Below are 25,290 nucleotides of genomic sequence, written 5' to 3' on the forward strand. Positions count from 1 at the left end.
GATCATGTAAGGATCCCAGGTTAATGAAGACGTCGTGGGAAAGCATCTCTGTGGTTGAGTCATTGCCATAGAAACATTTGTAAAGGGGAGGGGTTAGTAAAATGACCACGCCCATCTGGGGGGCGCCAGAAATATTTCTGCACCCAGGCGCCTGTGACCCTAGGATCGGCCCTGATTGTAGCTCCACCCTAACCGAACCGTACCATTTTCTATGGCCCCACATCTGAAGCAGGACCCAGAATGGTGCGGTACGGTTTGTTTGTATGGGCCGCTTTCATAATGGAAACACTCAAAATAGCGTACCGAACCGACCCGAACCGATCCGCTCAGTCAAAATGTTATCCTGCTTTATTTTAGTACCGAGGTGTTTCTAAAGGATGAATTAAACACATACAAGATTCAAATTTTTGTCCAGACTGTCCTGTTTCATACAATGTTGTCTGACTCTCCTTTCCATACAGAGTGCCCTGCAGGAACATACGGAGCGAACTGTGTCCTGGAATGCGAGTGTGAAAGTGGAGGCTCCTGTAATAGATTTAGTGGCTGTGTCTGCGCCAACGGCTATCACGGACAGAACTGTGAGAAGTCAGGTAAAAATTTCCAGTCACTGTGTGAAGATACAAGTGTGATGTCCACCTCAATGGTGATCCCAGCCAGAGGCGGCTCTTTAATTAGGCAAATTAGGCGGTCGCCTAAGGCCTCACACTCACAGGGGCCTCGCGGGCCGCCTACTGTGACTTACCCAATGCATTACACCAGTTTTGAGGGACAGGGGACCTTAACGTTGCTGTGCTAAGGAGCCCTGACTCAGGAGCCAGCATCCCTAACAACCAGTGAATATCGGTGATACCACCCCTTTTGACGTCAATGACCCAGCATGCCCTCAGTCAAAGATGTCACAAGTGGGCGGGTTCAGCAGCTGTCATCACCGGGTGGCCCCCGCCCCTTAGGTATTAAAGAGCAGGATCTGGGGGCCACCTTGTTAAAGGGGGTTTCCAGATTCCTAAAAGCCCCCTGCCCGCAGACCCCCACAACCACCGGCCAGGGTTGTGGGGAAGAGGCTCTTGTCCTTGAATTATTTTTTCCATCATGGGTGTGAGTGGGGCCTTGTGTCAAGTTTTGCCTAAGGCCTCACAAAGCCTAGAGCCGCCTCTGATCCCAGCATAGGAAGAAAACTTTTTAGCTGCAGGCAGCTTAAGAAGTCTCGTGGCCACTCCACGAAATTAGAAGAGAAGCAGTTTTACCTTAACCACCTCCATACCGCGCCTATTCTGGCACTTCTCTCCTACATGTACACATCGTCATTCTTTTGCTAGAAAATTACTCAGAACCCCTAAACATTATATATGTTTTTTTTTTTTAGCAGACACCCTAGGGAATAAAATGGCGGTCATTGCAACTTTTTATCTCGCACGGTATTTGCGCAATAATTTTTCAAACGCCTTTTTTTTTTGGAAAAAAATAAAACGGTTTCATGAATTAAAAAATAACAAAACGGTAAAGTTAGCCCAATTTTTTTGTAAAATATGAAAGATGATGTTACGCCGAGTAAATAAATACCTAACATGTCACGCTTTAAAATTGCGCACACTCATGGAATGGCGCCAAACTTCGGTACTTAAAAATCTCCATAGGCGACGCTTTGAATTTTTTTTACAGGTTACCAGTTTAGAGTTACAGAGGAGGTCTAGTGCGAGAATTGTTGCTGGCACTCTAACGCACGCGGCGATACCTCACATATTTGGTTTGAACGGCGTTTACATATGTGGGCGGGACTTGCGTGTGCGTTTGCTTCTGAGCGCAAGCTACAGGGGACAGGGGCGTTTTAAAAAATGTTTTCTTTTTTTTTTACATTTTTTTATCACTTTTTTATTCCTATTACAAGGAATGTAAACATCCCTTGTAATAGGAATGGGGTGTGACAGGTCCTCTTTATGGAGAGATGCGGGGTCAATAAGACCTCACATCTCTCCTCCAGGCTGGAAAGCATTAGATCGTGAAAAAAAATCACAGATCTCATGCTTACTAGCCACAATCGTGGCTTTGTTTACTTCCAGGTACCCGGGGGCCTGACGTCATCACATCGCGCCCGGGCCCTCCGACAGTCATAAAGATGACTGGTCACCAGTCATCTCTATGCTTCCCAGCCGGCGCCGGACGATTCTTTCTCCGGGCCCCCGATGGCACGGGAGAGCCCAGAGAAGCACTCTGATGGCGGCGGGAGGGGGGGTGTCCCCTCCCTCCGCCTATAAGAACGATCAAGCGTTGGAACTGCCGCTATGATCATTCTTATCGTGCGCAGAATCGCCGGCACGAAAGAATGATATCTGAATGATGCCTCTAGGTGCTCCCATCATTCAGATATCACCGCACAAAGCCCAAGACGTCATTTGACGTCCACCCAGGATGGGAGATCCCATCTGTGGACGTCATATTACAATGGGCGGGTATTGAAGTGGTTAACCACTTCCGGGCCGCCACATGTACATTTACGTCGGCAGAATAGCACGGACAGGCACATTGGCGTACCTGTACGTCCCTGCCTAGACGTGGGTCAGGGGTCCGATCGGGACCCCCCCCGGTACATGCGGCGGTTCCCGTGGCTGTCCGAGCGATCTGGGACGAGGGTGCGGGTATTCGTTTCTAGCCGCCCCCCTCGCGATCGCTCCCCGGAGCTGAATAACGGGGAGAGCCGTATGTAAACACAGCTTCCCCGTTCTTCACTATGGCGCTGCATCGATCGAGTGATCCCTTTTATAGGGAGACTTGATCGATGACGTCACACCTACAGCCACACCCCCCTACAGTTGTAAACACACACTAGGTGAAGCCTAACTCCTTCAGCGCCCCCTGTGGTTAACTCCCAAACTGCAACTGTCATTTTCACAATAAACAATGCAATTTAAATGCATTTTTTGCTGTGAAAATGACAATGGTCCCAAAAATGTGTCAAAATTGTCCGAAGTGTCCGCCATAATGTCGCAGTCACGAAAAAAATCGCCGATCGCCGCCATTAGTAGTAAAAAAATAAAATAATAAAACTATCCCCTATTTTGTAAACGCTATCAATTTTGCGCAAACCAATCGATAAACGCTTATTGCGATTTTTTTTTTTACCAAAAATAGGTAGAAGAATACGTATCGGCCTAAACTGAGGAAAAAATTTTTTTTTATATGTTTTTGGGGGATATTTATTATAGCAAAAAGTAAAAAATATTGCGATTTTTTTCAAAATTGTCACTCTATTTTTGTTTATAGCGCAAAAAAATAAAAACCGCAGAGGTGATCAAATACCACCAAAAGAAAGCTCTATTTGTGGGGAAAAAAGGACGCCAATTTTGTTTGGGAGTCACGTCGCACGACCGCGCAATTGTCTGTTAAAGCGACGCAGTGCCCAATTGTAAAAACCCCTTGGGTCATTTAGCAGCATATTGGTCCGGTCCTTAAGTGGTTAAGAAGAGGCCACTCCATGAAATTAGAAGAGAAGCAGTTTTACCTTAAACTGCGTAGGGGTTTTGTTCACTGTTAGAGTGGTAAGGCTGTGGAACCCCCTTCCACAATCAGTGGTGTTAGCGAGAAACATCTATAATTTGAAAAAAACTCTTAGGCCGGGTACTCACGACCAAACATGTATGGTGAAAGCGGTCCGTCGGACCGTTTTCACCATACATGTCTGCCAGAGGGCTTCTGTACGATGGTTGTACACACCATCGTACAGAAGTCCGCGCGTAAACAATACGCGGGGCGTGTCCGCGGTGTCGCCGCGTCGATGACGCGGTGTCGCCGCGACAATGACGCGGCGACGTGGGCGGCCCGCCTTTAAAATGCTTCCACGCATGCGTCGAAGTCATTCGACGCATGCGAGGGACGGCGGGCGCCTGGACATGTACGGTAGGTCTGTACTGACGACCGTACATGTCCGAGCGGGCAGGATTCCAGCGGACTGTTTTAAAACAAGTCCAGGAATATTTGTCCGCTGGGAAAAGGCCCGGCGGGCAAATGTTTGCTGGAATTCGGCCCGCTCGCGCCCACACACGACCAAACATGTCTGCTGAAACTGGCCTGCGGGCCAGTTTCAGCAGACATGTTTGCTCGTGAGTATGGGGCCTTAGATGGGCATCTTATGGAGTGCAATATACAGGGATATGGGAAAAAATTATATTGACCTAAACACACATACACCCCCCCCCCCCCCCCAGGTTGAACTGAATGGACTAGTTTCTTTTTTCAACCTTAACAACTATTAGCCGAAAAAAGTAAGCACTTACGCCAACGTATCTTCTGATACGCCGCGTAAGTGCACGGATGCGCCGTCGTATCTCTGCGCCTGATTCTTGAAACCAGATACGCCTGAATTTTGGCTCCATCCGACCGACGTAAGTCTCCTACGCCGTCGTATCTTGGGCGCATATTTACGCTGGCCACAAGGGGCGCTTCCGTTGATTTACGCGTCGAATATGTAAATGAGCGAGATACGCCGATTCACGAACGTACTTACGCCCGTCGCAGTAATCTACGCCGTTTACGTAAGGCGTACGTCCGGCGTAATGTTAAGCCACATAAAGCAGGTGTAAGTCATGTTAAGGTATGGACCAGGGAACAGCCGTCGTATTTTACGTTGTTTACGTAAGTCGTACGTGAATGGGGCTGGGCGTTCACGTCGTACGCATTGAGCCGTCGTATCTTTGGGAGTATATGCGACGTGATTCTGAGCATGCGCCGTTCGTCCGGCCCTTCATTTACATGGGGGTCACGCTTCATTTTAGTAGATCACGCCCACTACCTTCCTACTTTGAATTAGGCGGGCTTACGCCAGCCAATTTACGTTACGCCGGCGCAACGTTAAGGGCAAGTACTGGGGTAGATTCAGGTAAAGGCGCGCACTGATACGGCGGCGCAACGTATCGTCTTTACGCTACGCTGCCGTAAATTACAGGAGCAAGCGCTGTATTCACGAAGCACTTGCTCCGTAAGTTGCAGCGGCATAGTGTAAAAGGGGCCGGCGTAAGCGCGCGTAATTCAAATGATCCGGTAGGGGGCGTGGATCATTTAAATTAGGCGCGTTCCCGCGCCGAACGTACTGCGCATGCGCCGTCCCTAAAATTTCCCGACGTGCATTGCGGTAAATGACGTCGCAAGGACGTCATTGGTTTCGACGTGAACGTAAATGGCGTCAAGCGCCATTCACGGACGCCTTACGCAAACAACGTAACATTTTCAAATCGCCCATACTTAACATTGGCTGCGCCTCCTAATAGCAGGAGCAGCCTTACGCCGAAAAAGCCTTAACGCAAACGACGTAAAAAACGAATGCCGGGCGCACGTACGTTTGTGAATCGGCTTATCTAAGAAATTAGCATATTCTACACCGACAACAACGGAAGCGCCCCTAGCGGCCAAAGTTATATTGCACACTATTCTACGCCGCCGCAATCAAGTTACGTCGGGGGAGGAAGCCTATTTTTTCAGAGTAACTGCCTTTGTGAATCGGCGTAAGGCTACGCGGGCGCGGAATTCAAATGACGGCGGCGTATCTGGAGATACGCCGCCGCAAAAGGTACCTGAATCTACCCCACTGTTCTTGCCTCTCTATGTTACGTCGGCGTAGCGCATATCAGATGCGCTATGCCCGCACAAATATACGCCGCTCTGCCTGAATCCGGCTATATGTAACTATTATGTAATTATTAATGAAAACGATATATTATTATTATCACATTAAGGTTACTTTATTTTGTTTTGTTTCCTTGGCTGCAGATCGTCATCCTCAAATCGTCAATCTTACATCTCAGGTGGAGTTCAACCTGGATTCCCCAGCAGTGCTGACATGTGCCGCCTCGGGGAACCCCCAGCCTGTCCTGGGGAGTATCGTATTGCGCAGACCGGATGGTTCAGTCATCACGGTAAGCCCGCGGGTCAGGTGTATATGTTCATGACGTTACTTCAAGCTGGTCGCTTCCAGCTGATGCCGATCTTTCCCTTCCCCCCCTCTCACACAGGCCAGCAATGCTCTCCTGGATGCGGAACGCAGCACTTGTACTTTCACCGTGCCCACCATGACTCTGAACGACCATGGATTATGGGAGTGCCGCGTGTCTACTAGCGGTGGGCAGGACAATCGTAAATTTCGTGTACTGGTCAAAGGTGAGGCAGTTTAATCTTCCTGTAGTGAGGTGCAGTGGCGGCTGGTGCTCAAAATTTTTGGGGGGGGCGCAAACAAATGAAAAAAAAAAAAAGACAATTGCAGCGCCACTGTGCCTATCAAAGGCAGCCACTGTGCCCATCAAATGCAGCCGCTGTGCCCATCAAATGCAGCCGGTGTGCCATGCCATCAATTGTCGCCACTGTGCCATGCCATCAATTGTCGCCACTGTGCCATCAAACGCAGCCACTGTGCCCATCAAATGCAGCCACTGTGCCATGCCATCAATTGTCGCCACTGTGCCATGCCATCAATTGTCGCCACTGTGCCATCAAACGCAGCCACTGTGCCGTCAATTGTCACCACTGTGCCCATCAATTGTCACCACTGTGCCCATCAATTATCACCACTGTGCCCATCAATTGTCATCACTGTGCCATGCCAAACGCAGCCACTGTGCCATCAATTGTTACCACTGTGCCATGCCATCAATTGTCCCCACTGTGCCCACATCAATTGTCCCCACTGTGCCCACATCAATTGTTCCCCACTGTGCCCACATCAATTGTCCCCATTGTGCCCACATCAATTGTCCCCCACTGTGCCCACATCAATTGTCCCCACTGTGCCCACATCAATTGTCCCCACTGTGCCCACATCAATTGTCCCCACTGTGCCCTGTAAAAGGCTGCCAGTCAGATTGCCCCCCCCCCTCCTATTGCCCGGGGGCCCCATAAATTGTCAGTCCGCCCCCTGCATAGCGTACAAAAATATTGCGTTGTATATATTTATTGTATTGACAGTTTTTTTATTTTGTCTGCAGTGCCGCCGACCCCCTTGGAACCACCACGTCTACTGGAGAGGCGTAGCAGAGCGCTCATCCTTGCGCCGATTCATCGTTTTTCTGGAGATGGGCCCATATCATCCATCAGGCTCCTATATCATCCGAAGGGCATGAAATCTGACTGGTCCAGCATAATAGGTGAAATAATACTCGACATGTCACACTAAGTTTACTAGTTACTAGTAAGTTGTCGCTAGGAGACATACAGGCCCTCCATAAGAGACCGTGTAGACCAGGCATGTCCAAAGTCCGGCCCGGGGGCCAATTGCGGCCCCCGTTCCAGTTTAATGTGCCCCCCCTGGCAGGGGCGGACTGATAACTCATGGGGCCCCCGGGCAATAGGAGATTATGGGGCCCGGGGAATAGGAGATTATGGGGCCCCCAGGGAATAGGAGATTATGGGGCCCCCGGGCAATAGGAAATTATGGGGCCCCTGGGCAATAGGAAATATTGGGGCCCCCGAGCAATAGGAGATTATGGGGCCCTCGAGCAACAGGAGATTATGGGCCCCCCGGGCAATAGGAGATTATGGTGCCCCCGGGCAATAGGAGATTATGGGGCCCCTGGGCAATAGGAGATTATGGGGCCCCCGGGCAATAGGAGATTATAGGGCCCCTGGGCAATAGGAGATTATGGTGCCCCTGGGCAATAGGAGATTATAGGGCCCCTGGGCAATAGGAGATTATGGTGCCCCCGGGCAATAGGAGATTATGGTGCCCCCGGGCAATAGGAGATTATGGGGCCCCCAGGCAATAGGAGATTATGGGGCCGCCAGGCAATAGATTATGGGGCCACACAGAATACACACACACAGACAGTATACATACACAGTATTCACACACAGACACACAATATACACACAGTATTCACACTGAAAAGGTACTGGAGAGGAGGGGCAGCTATAATCTTGGGATTTTTAGACCAAAAAGGATGTCGGTAAGGGACATTTCAGGGACAGATGTAAAAAAACACAAATTTTTACATACTGTCCCTGGTTTTACTGAGTCTGGCAACCCTGATGGGGCCCCCTAGGGGCATGGGGCCCTCAGGCAGTGCCCGAGTGCCTAAAGGGTCAGTCCTCCCCTGCCCCCTGGTAATTTGGATATATACTGTATTTATCGGCGCTGCCTCGGAGGGGACAGGGGGGGGGGGGGGGACGAGTGCTGTCAAATTACATACAGGAGAATCTCCTGTTTACTCAGCGGCATCTGTAATAGGAAGTCCCATCTCCTGGGCTGCCATTGGACGACTCCTCTGTCCATCATAGGAGGCGGGACATTGTATTAAAGAAGCTGCTGAGATTCTCCTGTATGTAATCCCCTCCGAGGCTGCAGATGGGCGTCAATCAGACTGCTTTCATGGCAATGGCTAGGCTTCACAGTTTTTTATTTACCGTATTTATCGGGGTATACCGCGCGCCGGCGTATAACGCGCACCCCAAACTTAGGAAGGTATTTTTAGGGGGAAAAAAATAATTTTTGCCCTGCGTCCATCGGCGGCCTTGCGCGGGGTCGTCCATCCTTGTGGGTGTCCGTCTGCGGCTTTGGAGGTGTCCGTCTGCGGCTTCCTCGCGGGGTCCGTCCAGTCCCTCCGCACCTTGCCCGGGGTTGCAGCGGTGTTTGTTTTTGGATTTGGCGCCGAGAGGAGCCGAATTTCCTGTGTGTTCGGCTCCTCTTGCGTGGTTGTGGGCGGAGCCGAGCGTGGCCGAGCCTAGCCGAGAGTACACTCGGCTCGGTCTATTTCGGCGGCGCCTGGGAACAGCAGTATCGGCGTAAATTGCGCACCCGCGATTTTCCCCTGATTTTAAGGGGGAAAAAGTGCGCAGTATACGCCTAAAGTGAAGGTGCGTATTATATGCCGATAAATACGATAGAATAGAATAGAAAGAATATAACCATCTTCCGAAGTTTAAATTCGAATGCTGATTTGAATTTTCTGATTAAATTAAAAAAAAACGGAAAATTCGAATTAGAAAACGAATAAACAAACAAAAAAAAAGAAATAAAGGAATTGAATGAATTTACCTTCAGAATACAAAATTATTGAAATAACGAAACAAAATAAATTTTTTCATTCTGCTCATGTCTTCTGCAAAGCGCTGCTTCTGATGGTATTTTCCACCAGCCCCTCACCTGGATAATAAATGTCTTCTATCCTCTGACATCCGAATATTTCTCTCTCTGTTTCCAGTGGAGGAAAAGGACAACATCTCCCTTCCCAACCTAAAGCCGGTCACTGCTTACCAGGTCCGCTATCAGCTGAGTCGGCCGGGCCCCGGTGGTGAAGGACCCCTGGGGCCAATTGCTGTTCTGGAAACAGACTGCATAGGTATGTATTCTATATATTGAATTGGTGTGGTGAGGCAGTGCGAAATGTCTCTAAAGAGCAGAGAAGGAACAGAGGAAGCCGGGAGGGTTGAAGGACCGACGGGCCCGACTCCTGGAGGGACTCTATGGGCCAGATTCAGAGAGACGTACGCCGACGTATCAGTCCGAATGAGCGCCGTCGTAGCTATGCGCTGATTCTTAAAATGAGATACGCATATTTACGCTGGCCGAAAGGGGGCGCTTCCGTTGATTAACGCTTCGAATATGTAAATGAGCGAGATACGCCGATTCACGAACGTACTTGCGCCCGTCGCTGTAATCTACGTTGTTTACGTAAGGTGTTTTTCCGGCGTAAAGTTAAACCACTAAAAAGCAGGTGTAAGTCGTGTAAGGTATGGACGTCGGAAGTGCCGTCGTATTTTACGTCGTTTACGTAAGTCGTACGTGAATGGGGCTGGGCGTAAGTTAGGTTCACGTCGTACGCATTGAGCCGTTGTATCGTAGGGAGTATTTGCGACGTGATTCTGAGCATGCGCGCGCATGCGCCGTTCGTTCGGCCATGCATTCACATGGGGTCACGATTCATTTGAATACAACACGCCCACTACCTGCCTACTTTGAATTACGCGGGCTTACGCCGGCCCATTTACGTTACGCCGGCGCACATATGGGAGCGAGTGCTTTGTGAATACAGTACTTGCCTCTAAATGTTAAGTCGGCGTAGCGCATATGAGATGCGCTACGCCTGCACAAAGATGCGCCGCTCTACGTGAATCCGGCTATATGGAGTTATTGAGGAAAAGTCTTATATGCAATCCCATACATTTCCACTGTAATCCCATTATAGCTATTATTGAATAGAATTGAATAGAATTTATAGTACGGATACAGTAGTCAGAGGCGTTGCTAGGGGGGTGCGGGGGGTGCGGTCCGCACCTGGTGACACCCGCTAGAGGGGTGACACCATCCCATTTTTTTTTTTTAGCTGACATGCCCAGCCTGCCCTGTGCAATCCCAGCCTGCCCTGTACCACCACAGCCTGCTCTGTGCCACCCCAGCCTGCCCTGTACCACCCCAGCCTGCCCTGTTTCACCCAGCCTGCCCTGTACCACCCCAGCCTGCCCTGTACCCCCCCAAACAGCCCTATACCACCCCAGCCTGCCCTGTACCCCCCCAAACAGCCCTGTACCACCCCAGCCTGCCCCACCCAGCCTGCCCTGTGCCACCACAGCCTGCCCTGTACCACCCCAGCCTGCCCTGTACCACCCCAAACTTTCCCATGCCACCCCAAATTGCCCTGTGCCACCCTAACTTGCCCTGTACCACCCCAATCTGCCCTATGCCACCATAACTTGCCCTATACCACCCCAACCTGCCCAATGCCACCCTAACTGGCTCTGTACCACCCCAACCTTTTCCATGCCATCCCAACTTGCCCTATGCCACCCTAATTTGCACTATAGCACCCCAACCTGCCCTGTACCACCCTAACTTGCCCTATACCACCCCAACCTGCCCTATGCAACCCTAACTTTCCCTATACCACCCCAAACTACCATATATCACCCCAACATGCCCTATACCACCTTCACCTGTCCTATACCACCCCACTACACCAACCTGCCACTATACTACCCTAACCTGCCACTATACTGCCCTATACTATCATTTACAGGGGCTGGTTTGGGGTGCGCCCTGTGCCCGTGCGCTGCCTGCTTGGTGCTGGGCAGCCTAGACAGAGGGGGGGGGGGGTGACACCATGTTTTACCGCACCGGGTGACACCAACCTTTGTGACGTCACTGCCAGTAGTTGCTTCTATGAACCTATGTGTAGGATTACAATCAGGGCAGCCATCACAAATTTTGGGGCCCCTTACACAGCTTTATGCAGGGCCCCTGGAGCAGATACAAGTGTAATCTCTTCTCTCCTGACGCAAGATAATAATCGGGGGGGGGGGGGCCTGGGGACCATCGGGCCCCTTACAAGTATAATACAAAGGAAATTGGGAGGGGGGTCAGCCGGGCCTGTAAGGGGCCCTGGGGACCATCGGCCCCTTACAGATATAATGCCAAAGAGAATGGGAGGGGGGTCAGCCGGGCCTGTAAGGGGCCCTGGGGACCATCGGCCCCTTACAGATATAATGCCAAAGAGAATGGGAGGGGGGTCAGCCGGGCCTGTAAGGGGCCCTGGGGACCATCGGGCCCCTTACAGGTATAATGCAAAAGAAAATGGGAGGGGGGTCAGCCGGGCCTGTAAGGGGCCCTGGGGACCATCGGGCCCCTTACAGGTGTAATGCAAAAAAATAAATAATTAAAAATAAAACGGGAGGGGGGCCAGCCGGGCCCCTGGGGACCATCGGGCCCCTTACAGGTGTAATGCCTGTACCCCCCTGATTACAATAAGCAAAGACATGCTGGTAGAAGTTTTGGTTTAAGTTTTTTTGAACATAAGAGGATAAACATAACGGGCCAGATTCACGTAGCTCGGCGCATCTTTGTGCCGGCGTAGCGCATTTCATATGCGCTACGCCGACGTAAAATTGAGAGGCAAGCTGAGTATTCACAAAGCACTCGCTCCCATATTTGCGCCAGCGTAACGTAACTTGGCCGGCGTAAGGCCGCCTAATTCAAAGTAGGCAGGTAGTGGGCGCGCTACATGTAAATTAACCGTGACCCCGTGTAAATGAAGGGCCGAACGATTCCGAACCTTCTCAAGGCATCCTATGCATTAAGGTAAAAAAACATCCAATGGTACCGCCCCCCCCCCCCAAACCCCCGTTTTACTTACCTGACCCCTCGAAAGTCCCGCGCGCATCCATGTGATGGTCTTCGGTTCCCAGCCTGGCCGTTGATTGGCTAGGCTGGACGGATTGATAGCAGCGCAGCCATTGGCTGGCGCTGCTGTCAATCACAGCGGATGACGCGCCGCGCCGGGGGGCGGGGCCGAGTGATACAGTCGGCGGCTATGCCCGCCGCTGTATCACGGGAGCGCGCTCGCAAAAGTTTTCCACCATGCTCGCTCGCATGAAGGTAGAAAGCTTTTGCGAGGAGGAGCCGAGACAGCCGCCGAGGGACCCCAGAAGACCGGATTAGGGGACACTCTGTGCAAAACGAGCCGCACAGCGGAGGTAAGTATAACATGTTTGTTATCCACTTCCCGACCTCCTCATGTACATTTACGTCGGCAGAATGGCACGGACAGGCACATCAACGTACCTGTACGTGCCTGCCTAGACGTGGGTGGGGGGTCTGATCGGGACCCCCCCCGGTACATGCGGAGGTCGGGTTCCCTCGGGGAGCGATCCGGGACGACGGCGCGGCTATTTGTTTATAGCCGCTCTGTCGCGATCGCTCCCCGGAGCTGAAGAACGGGGAGAGCCGTATGTAAACACAGCTTCCCTGTGCTTCACTGTGGCGGCTGCATCGATCGAGTGATCCCTTTTATTAGGGAGACTCGATCGATGACGTCAGTCCTACAGCCACACCCCCCCACAGTTGTAAACACACACACAGTGATCCCTAAATGTTACAGCGCCCCCTGTGTTTAACTCCCAAACTGCAACTGTCATTTTCACAATAAACAATGCAATTTAAATGCATTTTTTGCTGTGAAAATGACAATGGTCCCAAAAATGTGTCAAAATTGTCCGAAGTGTCCGCCATAATGTCACAGTCACGAAAAAGATCGATGATCGCCGCCATTACTAGTAAAAAAAATAAAAAAAATAAAAATGCAAAAAAACTATCCCCTATTTTGTAAACGCTATAAATTTTGCGCAAACCAACCGATAAACGATTATTGCGATTTTTTTTTACCAAAAATAGGTAGAAGAATACGTATCGGCCTAAACTGAGGAAATTTTTTTTTTTTATATATATGTTTTTGGGGGATATTTATTACAGCAAAAAGTAAAAAATATTGCATTTTTTTTCAAAATTGTCGCTCTATTTTTGTTTATAGCGCAAAAAATAAAAACCGCAGAGGTGATCAAATACCACCCAAAGAAAGCTCTATTTGTGGGGAAAAAAGGACGCCAATTTTGTTTGGGAGCCACGTCGCACGACCGCGCAATTGTCTGTTAAAGCGACGCAGTCCCGAACTGTAAAAACCCCTTGGGTCTTTAGCCAGCATATTGGTCCGGGGCTTAAGTGGTTATTTAAAAAAAAAATCTGCCTTTAGTGTCCCTTTAATTGTAAACGCTGATCCAGGTTGCTCATTCATATTTATTTATTTTATTTATTCCACAAGAGCCTTCTGTGAAACCGGAAATAAAAAGTTACTCCAAGGAAGACCGACATACGATCTACATTAATTGGAAGCTGGATAAATACAGTGTTGGGAATGGTTTCCTGGTCAGGGTTTATCATCCTCCAAACCAGCTTTTCCGAGAAGTGAACGTGACGTCCATGGATATTCTGTCTGAAAAGATCTACGGCCTCAGCTCCAACATAGAGTACATCTTCCGAGTCCTAATCTACCACTGTACCAGCCTGGGGCCTCCTTCTGATCCCTACCACGTTACTCTCAATAGCAAGGGTGAGTCCGTCCCGCAACCTCCACTTACTAGTAACCGACAGACCTGCAGGAATGAATGATAAAAATGCTGTTTGCTACATTCAGAAGTGCTAGTTAGTTTACACTTTGGGATATATGTAACAAATTCTAAGCAGGGGGTGGGCAGGAGGCTCAGCTACCCTGGGCACTGTGGTCTCATGTGAGGTGGGGCACCATGAGGAGATTCCGAAGGAAGTGATTGGTGTTGGGAGGGGTCATTTGGAGGGTGTCAAGGGGTAAGAATTGTTCTGGGGGGGGGGGGGGGAATTTGAGGTGTGTGTTTTAGGAGATTTGTGATAGGAGGGGGAATGGGGAAAGAGGATATGTGCTAGGAGCCGGGATTTGTATTTATTTTTGTTAGAAGAGGCAATATGGTAGAGGGGAAGGGGAATTGTGCTAGAAGGGGAGATTTTCTTTTGGGGGGGGGGGGGGGTATTTGTCCTAGTAGGGGACATTTTGGAGGGGGGTTGTGCTAGGTGCTAGGAGGGGTGATTTTTTGGGGGGTTTGTGCTAGGGGGGGATTAAGTTGGAGTTTGTGCTGTCAGGGGGATTTAGAGTGGGGGGTGTAATCAGAGGGGGAATTTGATAGGTAGAAGATTCGTGCTAGGAGGGGTGATTTCTTTTTTTTAGGGGGGGGGGGGTTGTGCCTGGTGGGGGGATTGAGTTTTGAGTTGGAATTTGTGCTGGGAAGGGGACTTAGAGTGGGGGGTGTAATCAGAGGGGAAATTTGATAGGTAGAGGATTCCTGCTAGGAGGGGTGATTTTTTTTGGGGTGGGGGCTTTTGTTCTGGGGGGGATTTGGTGAATGAGGGGGAAAGATTTGCGCTGGAAGGGATTTTTCAGCAAGGGGTGGATCAGTTTGGCATGTTCGCCCGGGGCTCTAGGTGACCTCGTCCCGGTGACTTGTCCTCAAGGTTCCCCTAACGGGAAAGTTCTTTCAAGGACTGCGCAGGCGCAAACTTGCCGACAGAAATCTCCGAACCTCGCCCGGCATTCAAGGCTCATTCTTTAACATCCCCGTGGATTGTAGGATGTTAAAAAAAGAGCCAGGAGGCCGAGCGAGCGGAGCGAGGACGTGAGGCCGACTGGCCACTTTCCTCGAAATCCACGTCGCCCTGGATGCCGGCCGAGGTTCGGAGATTTCCGTCGGCAAGTTTGCGCCTGCGCAGTCCTTAAAGGAACTTTCTCGTTAGCCGGAACCATATCGGCAGATCAGATTGCGCTTGCGCAGGAACTTTCACGTTTGCCGGAACCATATCGGCAGATCACCGGCACTGGTTCTAAGCCAACATGTGAGTGAAGAAGCACATTTTATGGAAGACTTTTCAGAATATGAAAGAAACAAATGTAGCAAGTAATGCAACGTATTGTCTGATGAGTTATTTTGTTGCATTTTCTCAAATTACCCTTCAGCAAAAAAAATACTTTCTGTACTCAATGGGTGAAAAAAAAAAATACAATTTAGAATCTAATTGTGGTTTCAAAATGAAATCCTGCACATCAGAATTGCTGCTGTCTTTTGGAACTTACAACTTACACCCCTAAATCGCCTGTGTCCGCAGGTCCGTCACCCCCGAAGGATGTCCATGTTAACCCTCTTTCCCGACATACCATGAAAGCGATCTGGTCTCCTCCTGATGATCCTAACGGTGGCATCATTAAGTATACGGTTGAGAGCCGGAGGTTTGGAGTCCTTGAGGGGCAGCAATGGGCCGATACAGAGGGCCACAACCAGACTTGGTACATTATTAAAGGCCTGAACAGCAGCACTTCCTACCAAATCCGGGTGCGGGCAAACTCCAGAGTCCCCGGAGAATGGAGCCAAACTGTAATAGCTTCAACATTCAGCGAGGGTACATTTTTATTTTTTTTATTTTATTTATATTTTTTATGAAGGCTTTTGGGCTTTCCCATTGGGGGCCTGGGTATCGTGGAACCTGAATAGAAGTCAAGATAAATGATCCTTAGCAGCAGAGAAGGACCTCCAAGTTTCCAAGAACATTGAAAATCAATCATGGTTTACAGTGGCGGCTGGTGCTCAACATTTTTGGGGGGGCGCAAACAAACTGAAAAAAAAAACATCAATTGCAGCCACTGTGCCCATCAAACGCAGCCACTGTGCCCATCCGCCAGTTTGCCCCATCAAGTGATGCTAGTTTGCCCCATCAAATGCTGCCAGTTTGCCCTATCAAATGCCGCCAGTTTGCCCCATCAAATGCCACCAGTTTGCCCCATCAAATGCTGCCAGTTTTCCCATCAAATGCTGCCAGTTTGCCCCATCAAATGATGCCAGTTTTCCCCTTCAAATGATGCCAGTTTTCCCCATCAAATGCCACCAGTTTGCCCCAAATGATGCCGCCAGTTTGCCCCAAATGATGCCACCAGTTTGCCCCAAATGATGCCAGTTTGCCCCATCAAATGCCACCAGTTTGCCTCATCAAATGCCACCAGTTTGCCCCATCAAATGCCGCCAGTTTGCCCCATCAAATGCCGCCAGTTTGCCCCATCAAATGCCGCCAGTTTGCCCCATCAAATGCCACCAGTTTGCCCCATCAAATAATGCCAGTTTGCCCCATCAAATGATGCCAGTTTGCCCCATCAAATGCTGCCAGTTTGCAAACTGAAAAAAAAAAACCATCAATTGCAGCCACTGTGCCCATCAAACGTAGCCACTGTGCCCATCCGCTAGTTTGCCCTATCAATTGCCACCAGTTTGCCCCATCAATTGCCACCAGCTTGCCCCATCAAATGATGCCAGTTTGCCCCATCAAATGCCGCCAGTTTGCCACATCAAATGCCACCAGTTTGCCCCATCAAATGCCGCCAGTTTGCCCCATCAAATGATGCCAGTTTGCCCAATCAAATGATGCCATTTTGCCCCATCAAATTCCACCAGTTTTCCCCATTAAATTATGCCAGTTTGCCCCATCAAATGATGCCAGTTTGCCCCATCAAATGCCGCCAGTTTGCCCCAACAAACAAAGCCAGTTTGCCCCAACAAACACCGCCAGTTTTCCCCATCAAACACCGCCAGTTTGCCCCATCAAACACCGCCAGTTTGCCCCATCAAATGCCGCCAGTTTGCCCCATCAAATGATGCCAGTTTGCCCCATAAAATGATGCCAGTTTGCCCAATCAAATGATGCCAGTTTGCCCCATCAAATGATGCCATTTTGCCCATCAAATGATGCCATTTTGCCCCATCAAATGCCACCAGTTTTCCCCATCAAATGATGACAGTTTGCCCCATCAAATGCCGCCAGTTTGCCCCAACAAACAATGCTAGTTTGCCCCATTAAACACCGCCAGTTTGCCCCATCAAATTCTGCCAGTTTGTCCCATCCAATGCCGCCAGTTTGCCCCAACAAATGATGCCAGTTTGCCCCCCCTCCCCCTGCCCGTCACTTACCTTTCTCGGGTCAGCGTTGTACTCCTCCACGCTCCTTCCGAGTCCTCGATGTCTTCTCGCGTCCTCTTCATGTCAGAGATGCTATGATTGGACGCCTAGCGCCTGTCGCTTCAGCCAATCAGGTGACCGGTAACCAGACCCAGTGCACCTGATTGGCAGAGACGGCGGTCAGTGTTAGAGAAGCGATTCCCTAACACAGCATTGTTTAAACAGGGAACATACAGCAGTGCGCCCGCTGCTTAACAATTTGGAGGCCTATTGGAGCCCACATGCTCTAATCAGGAAGCCTATTGCTCTAATAGGCACTTCCAAAACACACCCACCGCTGTAATTCAGATGTCCGGTGCTCAATAAGGGGCCAGACACCAAAAATAGAGGGCGGCAGCGGCGACAATAGATAGATTCATGCATTACATGAGTCTATCTATTGGAGATTGACGGGTGCAGGAGAGAAGGGGCGGCGACTCCTGTGCCCTCTATGGATGCACCGCCACTGATGGTTTAGGAGCTTTGCCTTCCTTTAGTAAAGTCACATCAGAATCTGTATAATGATGGTGTTATGGGCCAAAGGATATTACATCAGTCCATTAGGTCCTCAGACTGCCAGACTGCAGGTTGGAGACCTCGCTTTTCTCTGCTGCAGAGCTTGCTCACCTTCTTGCTTCTAACCTGTGATTGGACAGTGAAAGAACAGCAGCAGACTGATAAAGGCATTACTCTGTTCACTTTGCGCTCTCCTCCTATCAGCATGTTCCTTGTCAGAAGCAAATCTTCATGCAGAAAAGCTGACCGATACCTTGTGACTCAAGAGACCCAATGTGTGAGCCGCTCAGAAGGGGTGCAAGTCTTCAATATCCACCTCTGAGAGTGCGGGTCTAGGGAGGGAACTTGTCCCGGCTCCCGTGATCACTGGATATGAGAAAGGTCTCCCCTTAGCCGTACATCTAGACAATCCCTCCGATCAATGTGTTAGTGCCAACCTCAGCCTTGGACTCCAACTAGGCCACGCCCCCAACACTTTTTTTCGCCCTGCTCCTCAGAGCTTAATCATGGGGACGGAGATCGTGGGCATGAGAGGGAGTTTTTATACATCTTCGGCTGTCGCATTGAATGAAAAGGAGCATGTCAGGCGTGTGCAGTAGGGACGAGCCCGATGTTCCAGTCGAACGTAAGTTTGACTCGAACATTGGGGGGTAGATTCAGATAGATTAGCGGATCTCTAGATCCGCGTAATCTATCTGATTTACGATCCGCCGGCGCAAGTTTGAGAGGCTAGTGCAGTATTCAGAAAGCACTTACCTCGAAACTTGCGCCGGCGGATCGTAAATCCCCCGGCGGAATTCAAATTCCGCGGCTAGGGGGAGTGTAGTATTTAAATCGGGCACGTCCCCGCGACGATTTAAATGCGCATGCGCCGCCGGCTAAATTTCCCAGCGTGCATTGCTCCAAATGACGTCGCTAGGACGTCATTGGTTTCGACTTACGCAAACGACGTAAAAATTCAAAACTCGGCGCGGGAACGATGGCCATACTTAACATAGGATACGCCGCATATAGCAGGGGTAACTATCCACCGGAAAAAGCCGAACGCAAACGACGTAAAAAAAAAAGCGACGGGCGGGCGTTCGTTTCTGAATCGGCGGATCTCCTCATTTGCATATTTGTCGCGTATACAAATGGAAGCACCACCTAGCGGCCGGTGGGAGATTGCAGCCTAAGATCCGACGGTATAAGTCACTTACACCTGTCGGATCGTAGGGAGATTTATGCGGAACCTGATTCTATGAATCAGTCGCATAGATCCGACCATCGGATCTCAGAGATACGACGGCGTATCAGGAGATACGCCGTCGTATCTCTATCTGAATCTCCCCCTGGGTGTTCACCTGTTTGCCGAAAAGGTGTTCGTGGCAAATTCGAAAACCGCGGAACACCCTTTAAAAGTCTATGGGAGAAATCTAAAGTGCTAATTTTAAAGGCTTATATGTAAGTTATTGTCATAAAAAGTATTTGGGGACCCGGGTCCTGCCCCAGGGGACATGTATCAATGCAAAAAGTTATTTTCGGGAGCAGTGATTTTAATAATGCTTAAAGTGAAACAATAAAAATAAAATATTCCTTTAAATTTCACACCTGGGGGTGTCTATAGTATGCCTGTAAAGTAGCGCATTTTCCCGTGTTTAGAACAGTCCCTGCACAAAATTACATTTCTAAAGGAAAAAAAGTAATTCCAAACTACTCGCAGCTATAATGAATTGTCGGGTCCCGGCAATACAGATAAAAGTCATTGAAAAAACAACATGGCACCCCCCCCCCCCCACACACACAGTCCATTACCAGGCCCTTTGGGTCTGGTATGAATATTAAGTGGAAACCCGGACCAAAAAATAAAAATTGCGTGGGGGGGTCCCCCAAAATTCCATACCAGGCCCTTCAGGTCTGGTATGGATATTAAGACCACGGACACATGTGGGACTAGAAATATATTGATAATAAAAGTGATTTAACCGCTTAAGGACCGCCTCCTGCACAAATACGTTGGCAGAATGGCACGGCTGGGCACAAGCACGTACAGGTACGTCCTCTTTAAGTGCCCAGCCTCGGGTCATGGGCGCGCTCCCGCGACCCGGTCCGAAGCTCAACGGACCCGATCGCCGCTGGAGTCCCGCGATCGGTCCCCGAAGCTGAAGAACGGGGAGAGCTGTGTGTAATAGGGAAACATAATCGATGATGTCACACCTACAGCCACACACCCCTACAGTTATAAACACAGATGAGGTCATACATAACCCCTTCAGCGCCCCCTTGTGGTTAACTCCCAAACTGCAATTGTCATTTTCACAGTAAACAATGCATTTTAAATGCATTTTTTGCTGTGAAAATGACAATGGTCCCAAAAATGTGTCAAAATTGTCCAAAGTGTCTGCCATAATGTCGCAGTCATGAAAGAAAATGCTGATCGACGCCATTAGTAGTAAAAAAAAAAAAATGAATAAAAATGCAATAAAACTATCCCCTATTTTGTAAACGCTATACATTTTGCGCAAACCAACCGATAACCGCTTATTGCGATTTTTTTTTTTAAATAGGTAGAAGAATGCGTATCGGCCTAAACTGAGGAATTTTTTTTTATATATATTTTTGGGGGATATTTATTTTAGCAAAAAGTTAAAAATATTGTTTTTTTTTCAAAATTGTCGCTCTATTTTTGTTTATAGCGCAAAAAATAAAAACCGCAGAGGTGATCAAATACCACCAAAAGAAAGCTCTATTTGTGGGGAAAAAAGGACGCCAATTTTGTTTGGGAGCCACGTCGCACGACCGCGCAATTGTCAGTTAAAGCGACGCAGTGCCGAATCGCAAAAACTGCCCGGGTCCTTTAGCTGCCTAAAGTTCCAGGTCTTAAGTGGTTAAGTGGAACCCCGAACCAAAAAAAAACTCTATTTGTGGGGAAAAAAGGACGCCAATTTTGTTTGGGAGCCATGTCGCACGACCGCGCAATTGTCAGTTAAAGCGACTCAGTGCCGAATCGCAAAAACTGCCCGGGTCCTTTAGCTGCCTAAAGTTCCAGGTCTTAAGTGGTTAAGTGGAACCCCGAACCAAAAAAAAAATTGCGTGGGGTCCCCCAAAATTACATACCAGGCCCTTCAGGTCTGGTATGGATATTAAGACCACGGAGACCTGTGGGATTTGAAATATATTGATAATAAAAGTGATCTAAATGCAATAAAAGGCAGAAGCAAAAATGCAAAATTACCAAAAATCCCAAAAATTCATTCAGAGTGCCATAGCAGACCTGAAGACGCCTGACATCCTCCTTTTCACTCAATGTGACAGCCAATGTTGTATAAAAACTGCCCCTCATGCCCAGAATCTTCATCCTCATGATTATGCTCAGAGGGGCGAAACGCGTTGGCACTTGGCCTGGTTGTATTCCAAGCTGAGGTTGCCACTAACACATTGATCGGAGGGATTGTCTAGATGTGCTGCTAAAGGGAGACCTTTCCAATACCCAGCGATTGACTCCTTGTGCTACTGTACAAGAGGCTGATACAAAGTCATATTCAGGTACTTCTTCATTACTTACTTCTTTTGTAATGAATCTGTTACTTCATTAAATTTATGTTCTTCTTTATGAGTTCAGCTTTACCATAAGATCTACAGTACCTTGCTACAGTTTGAGCTAACTGCTGTTTTTTGTCCCCAGAGTCTCATCCCATGGTCCCCAGCATGGAGAGCAGAAACCCGCGGGTGCCCAATTCAGGTCAACAGCTACTCTTGGCAATAATTGGTTCTGTGTCCGTCACGTGTTTCACCATCATTGTCGCCTTGCTTGCTCTCTTCTGTATCAAAAAAAATCTATTTCGCCGCAGGAAGATGTTCACCTACCAGTCTGGATCGGTGAGTGATATAAATTGTACTTATTGCAATGTTCCTGTGCATCCTGAACTTACAGTGCCTTGAAAAAGTATTCATACCCCTTGACATTTTCCACATTTTGTCATGTTACAACCAAAAGCGTAAATGTATTTTATTGGGATTTTATGTGATAGATGTCAGGTCACCCGTAGCCAGGTGACAAGTGCACCCCGTTGGGGTCAGGGATGCACCTCAGGGTAGTGAACCCTATAGCCGACTGCTGCTATCAGGGAGGAAGCGTGATCCCAAGATCACCCAGGGCGCGGAGTCTAAGACCCAGCTTTGTGTTCACCAGAGCCTCTAGTGGTGAGGATGGCCTTCGCCGCAGCTGGATCCAGGTCGCGACCCCTGGGCTCCCCTAGGTCACACTCCGCAGGGAGAGAGGGGAAGCATCAGGCAGGACAAATGGTAGTGATGGGTAGGCCGAGGTCAGGGCAACAGGCAGACTAGGGTAACCGAGGGACAGGCAAAAGGTCAGGGGCACGGGCAAACAGGAGAAGTCAGGGACGAGCCAAAAACGGTACACAGGAAGACAGTAGTAGCACACTGCAGACAGGAACTAAAGCAAAGCAACACTGTAGAACAGCACCGCAGACCTGTAGTGCAACAGTTAATATAGACTTCCTGGGATGGCCTGGGTGGGACCATACAGGAAGGAGAGGACATAAGAAGGTAACCAGAACAGAGTCAGGCCTCTAATGAACAGATGGAAACAGGTAAGCTGACAGACTACTGCATATCCATGACAATAGACCAACACAAAGTGACACATAATTGTGAAGTGGAAGGAAAATGATAAATGGTTTTCAACATTTTTTACAAATAATTATGTGAAAAGTGTGGGGGGTACATTTGTATGGCGCCCCCCGGAGTCAATACTTTGTAGAACCTCCTTTCTCTGCAATTACAGCTGAAAGTCTTTTTGGGGGTGTCTCTACCAGCTTTGCACATCTAGAGAGGGACATTTCCCCTCATTCTTCTTCTCTGTAAAATATCTCAAGTTCTGTCAGATTGGATGGAGAGCGTCTGTGAACAGCAATTTTCATGTCTTGTCACAGATTCTCAATGGGATTTAGGTCTGGACTGTGACTGGGCCATTCTAACACATGAATAGGCTTTGATGTAAACCATTCCATTGTAGCTCTGGCTGTATGTTTAGGGTCGTTGTCCTGTTGGAAGGTGAACCTCCACCCCAGTCTCAAGTCTTTTGCAGACTCTAACAGGTTCTCTTCTAAGATTGTCCTGTATTTGTCTCCATCCATCTTCCCATCAACTCTGACCAGCTTCCCTGTCCCTGCTGAAGAAAAGCATCCCCACCACATGATGCTACCACCACCATGTTTCACGGTGGGGATGGTGTGTTCAGGGTGATGTGCAGTGTTAGTTTTCCCCCACACATAGCGTTTTGTTTTTAGTCCACAAAGTTCCATTTTGGTCTCATGTGACCAGAGCACCTTCTTACACATGTTTGCTGTGTCCCCTCCCCCACATGGCTTCTCACAAACTGCAAACAGGACTTTTTATGTCTTTCTTTCTCCAATGTCTTTCTTCTTGTCACTCTTCCATAAAGGGCAGATTTGTGGAGAGACCACTAATGCCACGTACACACGATCGGTTAGTCTGATGAAAACGAACCGATGGATTTTTCATCAGATATCCGATGAAGCTGACTTTCATCCGTCTTGCCTACACACCATCGGTTAAAGATCCGATCGTGTCCAAGGCGGTAAAAGTAAAAGACTGAGGTGGGGTGGGGGGGGGGGGGGCGCCGGAGCTAGGGTGACCACGTGTCCCGGATTGCCCGGGACAGTCCCGCATTTTGCAGGTCTGTCCCGGGCACATTCATTCCAGGACAATACATTGTCCCGGAATGAAACTGACACAGCCACCCCCCGGGCCAATCTGATGCCCCCAAAAAAGGCTGCCACATCATCGCTTTACTCACTGACAGTACTTGTCCTGGCCGGGAATGCCTGGAGGAGCACAGTCCCCGCCCCCTGCTTGTGATTGGAGAAATAATAAATCCCGCCTCTTGTGTCCAATCACTGTGCTGTGATTCGTTACAGCACAAGCTGATTTTTGGGAAGGGAGGGTGTCCCCGAATTGTAGTTTGGAATTGTGGTCACCCTAGCCGGAGCTGAGCGGAAATTCTTGGAAATACATATGGGTAGATTCAGGTGGGGGCGCGCAATTTTAAGACGGCGTAGCCTAGCGTGTTTACACTACGCCGCCTTAAGTAAGAGAGGCAAGTACATGATTCTCAAAGCACTTACCTCCTTACTTAGGGCGGCGTAGTGTAAACGCGGCGTGCGTAAGGGCGCCTAATTCAAATGGGTTGGAGGGGGGCGTGTTTAATGGTAATGAGGCTTGACCTCACTTTTTTGACGTTTTTTGGCTACTGCGCATGCGCCGGGCGCCTACATTTCCCAGTGCGCATTGCTAAGTACGCCGTACGGGCCTATTGATTTCGAAGTGGACGTAAATCCCGATTTGCGGACGACTTGTGCAAAGGACGTAAAAAATTCGAACCTCGCGGCGGGAACGGCGGCCATACTTAATATTGTTATTCCACCTCATAGGTGGAATAACTTTAGGCGGCCTATCGCATACGGAAACGACGTAATGCGACGGTGTAGGCCCGGCGTACGCTCGTGAATCGTCGTATCCCCTCATTTACATAATCTAGGCCGGCCGCAATGGAAGCGCCACCTAGCGGTAAGCCAAAACATTGCAATCTAAGATAGGACGGCGCAAGCCGTCGTATCTTAGATATGTTTAAGTGTATCTCTGATTGAGAAACATAGGGCGGCGTAGATTCTGAGTTAGGTCGGCTTATCTGTAGATAAGCCGGCCTAACTCTTTGTGAATCTACCTATAAGTTCCTGAGCCTTTCTGAGGTTTTCCGAGTTCATCCGAGCTGTCCTCTGGCCTTTCCAAGTGTTTCCGAGGCTCTCCGACAGGCGTACGGCTTCGGATCTTAGGATGCAATACTTCGGCGACCGCTGGGTGGAGATCGCGTAGTTTTCCGCGTCGGGTATGCAAATTAGCTGTTGACTGCGATCCACGAAGGTACGCGCGTTCGTCGCATTCTCTTACGTCGTTGCTAGTCGGCTTTTCGCATCGCAAAGTTACGGCTGCTATTGAGGTGGTGTAACAATAGACAGCCCATGTTAAAGTATGGCCGTCGTTCCCGCGTCAAATTTCATTTTTTTTTTTTTTTCGTAAGACGTCCGGGAATACAAAGTACGTAACGCACGTCGCCGTTCAAAAACACGTCGGGGCGCCGTAATTTCGCGCAAAGCACGGCGGGAAATTTCCTAACGGAGCATGCGCAGAATGTTCGGCGCGGGAACTCGCCTAATTTAAATGGTACACGCCCCTTTTGAATTAGGCGGGCTTGCGCCGGACAGCTTTACGCTACGCCGCCGCAAGTTTGCACGCAAGTGCTTTGTGAATCAGGCACTTACGACGAAAACTTGCGGCGGAGTAACGTAAAGGGGATACGTTACGCCGCCGTAATTGTTTGTGAATCTGGCCCTTTGTATTTACCAATATTGATAATCTGTAAATATTATTATATATTGATACACAATC

At 49.2% G+C, this 25,290-nt stretch overlaps 1 protein-coding gene across 3 annotated transcripts in view; it reads left to right on the forward strand.

Moving 5' to 3' along the window:
* The window catches only part of TIE1 (tyrosine kinase with immunoglobulin like and EGF like domains 1), an 82,970-nt gene that overhangs the window by 32,715 nt on the left and 24,965 nt on the right, over positions 1-25,290 (forward strand). For 2 of the 3 annotated variants that reach the window (XM_040360867.1, XM_040360869.1), the window contains 8 exons: positions 462-590; positions 5,758-5,903; positions 6,000-6,144; positions 6,966-7,124; positions 9,177-9,314; positions 13,563-13,850; positions 15,431-15,721; positions 21,485-21,678. In XM_040360867.1, coding sequence (XP_040216801.1) covers positions 462-590; positions 5,758-5,903; positions 6,000-6,144; positions 6,966-7,124; positions 9,177-9,314; positions 13,563-13,850; positions 15,431-15,721; positions 21,485-21,678 — 1,490 coding nt within the window. The remainder of the gene's footprint in view (positions 1-461; positions 591-5,757; positions 5,904-5,999; positions 6,145-6,965; positions 7,125-9,176; positions 9,315-13,562; positions 13,851-15,430; positions 15,722-21,484; positions 21,679-25,290) is intronic. The other variant, XM_040360868.1, reaches the window with a different exon arrangement.

Source organism: Rana temporaria, chromosome 7, assembly GCF_905171775.1.
Source record: "Rana temporaria chromosome 7, aRanTem1.1, whole genome shotgun sequence".
Taxonomy (NCBI): Eukaryota; Metazoa; Chordata; class Amphibia; order Anura; family Ranidae; genus Rana; species Rana temporaria.